The 5968-nt window shown below is 36.4% G+C and overlaps 1 protein-coding gene across 2 annotated transcripts in view; it reads right to left on the reverse strand.

The window, feature by feature from the left end:
- The window catches only part of LOC138038976 (ninein-like protein), a 43494-nt gene extending 37907 nt beyond the window's left edge, over positions 1-5587 (reverse strand). For both annotated transcript variants that reach the window (XM_068885099.1, XM_068885098.1), the window contains exon 1: positions 4897-5587. In XM_068885099.1, the coding sequence (XP_068741200.1) occupies positions 4897-5082 (186 nt within the window). In that variant the 5' untranslated portion in view covers positions 5083-5587. The remainder of the gene's footprint in view (positions 1-4896) is intronic.
- Positions 5588-5968: the final 381 nt, after the last annotated feature.

Here is a 5968-nt window from a genome sequence, read left to right on the forward strand (position 1 = left end):
TTAAATGTTAACACAACCAAAGAAGCAGTTTGAAAAAAAGTTTTGAAGCAATTTAACAGCCAGTTGTAACTGTCTAGAACAAAAATGGTCATTTAAGGCATTAGACTTTCTGCTAAGCAAACTTACATCAAGCCTCCTCCCATCAATGGTGATTCTCTTTGTGAGATAATCACAAACCACTTCTTTCATAATAAACAAGTATTTAAAGAAATCAAGAACAAATTGAGTCTCACTAGTAAAGCTAAAGAAGTCGCTCTTTAAATTGAGGACCCTTAAAAGATTTTTTCCTTTGTCACAAACAAGACAAAAAGAATGGGCCTTGAAATTATGTCAGGAGACAGGTACCCAACAGCTGGCCACCATTTTATTATTGATAAGATCAACTGCAAGACTTTTTAATCAACCGGTTTCTATGTATGCATTTAGCAACAAAAACTTTTAAAAAACAACCACAGTGTATTTTAATCATGGATTCAAAATTTTCATGAAATTGCAAACTCTGATATGTATCAAAAGAATTTCCGTTTGACTGAGTGGTGCCAACCCCCAGACTTCTACAAGCTAAGTCATGATACATGTTAAGCTGCACACATACATGTAGAGCACCTGTTACATATATAAAATGCTCTGCTCTTACTATTCCCTTGAAACCCAATTGGCCTGAATCTCAAAAGTGACAAACTTTTTTTGCCCAAGAAATTATTCCTTTAGCATCCACTCAGTCTACCCTTGATAATTAACCCACAAAGAAAAAAGAAAACCAGAAAACTTTGAGAGAAGCTTTTTTATGTTTTTGTTGATGTGCTAGGTTACAGATGAATGGTTCCGTTTCCAAGCTATTACTGGGCCTGTTAAACAGATATGTGTACATGTTGTTATAGGCTGACCTGGTACACAGCCTAAAGTGTTTAATAACATGGAAATTTTAGCCTGGTTTACTGGGATAAATGTTTTTTTAACGTGTACTGTTTGTAAACATTCATGATTCAAAATACTTTGCAACTGTATCTAATGATTTCTAGAACAACAATCGATGTGATGAGGAAACCTTGCCCCATTTTCGAGGAAACACATTTACACGAAGACTGTACATTTGTACTTATAAGGAAAATTTTTAATAGTGGCAAACAGGGCAGGATAAATTGCATGTTTATGATTAGATCCAGACAGCTCACATTGGGATCTCTGAGGGCAGGCCAACTGCTCCTTATAACATTTATACAAAATGACCAGGGCGAGAAGAAGTTTTTTGCTTTTTCCAATGTCCAGTGAACATTGCAAATTATGAACAGAAAAACTGCGAAAATATAATATACATGTACATGTACTGTGTACACCCAAAAAGGCAATGTGCATTAACTGGAAGTACATGTACAACATCATTTCAAAGAAGCACTGGGCTAATCTGATATTTTCATGCAAAAAATGGGGAAAGAACATGGCATCTATGGAACATAATTTGTAATTTTATACAGTGCAGTATTCATTTTAGTGCCTTTCAAGTCGATATGATTTTTAATGAAAAATATGAAGTGCATTTGCTCAGGTGGTAAGTATAAAATCCACAAAATACATGTACAGTACCGCTCAGATATACGTTAACTGCGCAGACGCGTTTTATACGCATATACGCGTATGATTATACGCACATATGCGTATAGTTATACGCACATACGCGTATGGTTATACGCACATACGCGTATGGTTATACGCACATACGCGTATAGTTATACGCACATACGCGTATATTTATATGCGTATATACGCATAAACATGTGCGTCTGATGTGCCTTTGTTATTCACGACACGTAATTATATCCCAAAGAGTGCCTTCTCTGATCCTGAAGCATCCAATTTATAAATATGAGGTCATACTGTCTTCAACTTGCCTAATCTTCTGACTAATAAAAAAGGACACATATACTAGTAATAACAGTAGTCCAGTTTTGAAAAAAGTCCACACTGTAGCTTTTATTAATTATAATATGCTGCAGTTTATTTCTGCAAAGTTCACAATTATGTGCAAAAGAGGTAACATTACGTGACTGCATGATATTTTAAGTAAACTTTGCCAGTTTGCCCCCTCTGGGCACTCATGAAATATTGGAATCCCAGAGCAAAGACACATCCAATCCACAAAAGGAAGACCACCACACAAGAGATCCACATTTGGTACATTTTTTATACATAATGACAGCCATTAAAAGTCCAAGTGCTCAGTCTGTGACACCACGTCCTACAGACATTACAAGTCTAGGAGAAACAACTTGGAGTTTTCTCCTTTGTTCTGTACAGGCACTAGCTAATAAGTTTTATTATCATTCGATGGATTTTTTCGTTCCTTTTCAATGGCCGAGAGCCCACCACGTGACCTGCACATGACTGTCTACAAATAAGTGTTTTGCTGCAAATACGCTCTTGTGTAAAATAATTACGTTTTCTGTGTACCTATTATGAGTACCCTGTTAAATAAAACCATTAAAAGGGGGGTGGGGTCACCGTGCTCGTTTCTGCGCATGAAAAGTTATAATAATTAATATGATTGTGCTTAAAAGATTTTGAACAACAAAAGCAGCCTTTGTTGTATTTCTACAGACGGCCAGCAAGAAAAGCTGCGATCTTCGAAGTCGCAATGTTATGCGCAGTATGAGATGCACGGTGCAAAACAATGGAATCACCTTAAACAAGAGGGAATTATGTTTGGAATCAAAATATGCAATTATAATTTGCTTGAAATTTTTCAAAACATCTTTTAAGTTATTTATTTAAAAATTCCCATGAATCCAGGAGGCTTTGAGGTTGCTCTATTCATAAGACACAACTACATGTAGAACTTTTGTTTAATAACAATACAGCAACTGCAGCACATGATCACAATTGCTCAAGATGGTTGCAACCAAGAAATATAAAACAAATTTAAGGAATTATAAACTTCATTTATTTCAAACACCAAATCTTTCTTTGAATTTTTTTCAAAAAAAATTGACCAATTGAACTCGTTTTAGTGGAAGTTCCCTTAACATAAAGACACCCAACTGAAGAGACTGTGAAAGAGTGAATTGTGAATTGCAGGTCAGGACAGGTTGCAAAGAAAATAAATGACAAGAATGGTTTGATCAGGATGAACTACTTTGTATTATCTGGTTTGAGACAACCAGTTGTCTCTTTCTAAACACAGTTTGTCGGTAGAGAAGGGTCTGACAGTTCAGCATATGCAAGCAAGTACTGTCACAGTACCTATGTACTGTATTCATATGTACATCAAGAGTTAAGATTTTAGAACATCACAGTTACGTATAATACTTGAGAATTAGAGAAAGCAAACATAAAAACTGATTAGGCTTGAAAAGGATTTGAGGTGTGCCTTTTTGCAACACTGCAGGTGTAGTGTTCTACCAATATCAAGTTATCAAGCAGACTGGAACAGGGAAACTGGTCATTATGTGAGTTTGTACAAGCAACCATTAAGCTTAAGGAATATGTAACGTTGATTCGCCATTGAGATATATATCATACATGCAGTCACCTGTATACTGCAAAAAATAATTATCAGTGCTTGGTGTGGTGGCATTGACAGCAATAATTAATTTGTCATAACAGTGTGCTTAATGTTGTCTCCTTATTGTAACTGTGACTCTCATCCACATATCCTCAGAGTCCCATACAACTAAATGTACATGGAACTATCTGATTGAATAAAACAAAATCATTTGAACAAACACAGATATCTACAGTTGCTTATCTACAGTGTATATGCGAAATTTGTAAATTCTGAGCAAAACAATTATTGTCAAGCGCCAGCAATTGCTCAACAACAATACGTATTTGTATCATGAGAAATTTATGCTGACCAAAGTAACAAATAGCATTATGCTCATTAGGAAAATTAATTTAACACCAATAGCTGAGATACTTCAATGATTTTGTTATTTCACTCACAAAAAACTCTTAAAATATATGCAATTTAACAGTTTCATTGACGACAAAACATTGTCATTTCACAAAGTTCACGGTTTTTTTCAAAGGCTGAGTAAAGTATTTAAGATCATGAGGCTTATTTAGACATTCAAGTCTAATACTAAAAGCTACACAATCAAAACAACGCAATAACTCTAATTAAAATCATTATAATTTCCTAAAAGAATGGTAATAAAGATATTATCAAGCGGGTTTGTTGACCCTGAAATTCACCTATGAGTTGAAAGTTCTTCAGGTTTTGTGTAGAAAACGTTCAGGCACTGTTTGAAAAAACTTTCATGAGCCTTCATTAGCCTTAATTTGTCAGACTGGCGATCTCAGATTTCAAATCGTCACCAAGTGTGAATTACGAAACGTTGTTCAGGCTATTCATGATCACAAAAGCCTTACTTCGGTGATAACAATTACATGCCAACGCTCTCGGACTTATAATAGTATCGTTAAGACATTTGCGTTTCATTTTTACGTTAATGAGAGGAAGTATGCCATAACAGAACTTACGAAATCATAGAGCGATCAGCAAGGAAGCTTTATTCACACACAAAACGATCGGTTTTTAAAACACTAAGCTTGCTGTGCGTTCAGGTACGTTGACAAAGCGACGGTATCGAATATCACGATTTACAAACAAACGTTCGAAGAACACAGTCATTCATACTGATACCCAAGCAATACCAAACGAAGCTTAAGTATCGCGTGACGATAAAACAGTAACATGCTATAGAAGCTAGGCTACAATATAAGGCTGAATACTAAAGGCTGGCATGTAGTTAAGCTCTGAAACCACTGAACAAGGATTTGTTCCAAAACCGACGATTACATATTAAAGAAACAGGTAGGATCTCGAAATTGGTTACGTTACCAAGGTTTCAGAGCTTTTCTTATAGGAACCTGTCTTTCAAAATACTCTCCACAAACCTGTCCGTCGTCTTCAGCGTTCCCCAACAATTGTTGCAGAAGTTGCGGAACTTGATCATCGAGTTGAAGTTTCTTGCACAGTTCTATAAGCTCGCCTCTGTTGAGGAAACCCTTTTCAGTATGGTCACAACTGTTGAATACCTCGTGAAGTTGAGCCACGTAAACATCTTGTTCGTCTTCTTCCATTTCGCAGGTTAAATAAACATAACTTTGCTATCTCACTAAAAGCCAAGCCCAGGTTACCAGAGCCATGTTCCGCAGAAGATAATAAAAGTTTAATTCCTGTATTTTGAACGATTACGCCACCAGTCAATGAAAACGCCGAGTCCTCCAGCCAAGCGAGAGAACACAAGCTCAATTCAGTGGTGACTTGACTGTCCCGTTAAGCGACGCTACGTCATGACCAAATTTCTGCACGGCTGTTGTAGAGTTCCTACTTTTGTATAAACAACAAGGCGATTGGAGTCGTTCTCGAAGCACTAGTTCAGCTCATCTACAACAGGCCCGTATCATAGTAACGCGGGAATTCCAAGCGTTATTTTGGTGCAACTCCGGGAAGATCAAAATTGGGCTAAAATTCAAATGATGAATTATCTAATCTAATCGCCGGTCTCTCGTCTTCGTAATTTTGCGAAATAAATCACAATTCGCCGACTAACCTACTGTAAGAATATTCAATCCGTTGGAAAGCGAAACAGCGGCCAAAAATAGATTCCAATTCTGACCACGTGAACGCATTGGAATCTTCAATTTGATTGGTTCTTAGAGTCTATCAGGGTCTTTCATTTCATCGAACTTTGCGCTTTGAAGTCAAACCAATTTGCAACAGAATTCTGTTACTGCCAAATGTTAGACAGTGGTCAACTTAGTAATGTACCAAAAGTCCGCAAAGATTACAGTAAGCATCTTAATATTTTCAGTATGTACCACAGGATACCCACGTAGAGAAAAGATGTTCTTATTCATTTTAACTTTAATTACAAGAAAGGCTCAAATATTGTTACTAGCTAATACAAGTGCATTAGCTACATAGTGTAGCAACATTTTAAGCATCTGGTGATGTTTGGCTTTA

This window comes from Montipora capricornis, chromosome 2 (assembly GCF_036669925.1).
Source record: "Montipora capricornis isolate CH-2021 chromosome 2, ASM3666992v2, whole genome shotgun sequence".
Lineage (NCBI taxonomy): Eukaryota > Metazoa > Cnidaria > Anthozoa > Scleractinia > Acroporidae > Montipora > Montipora capricornis.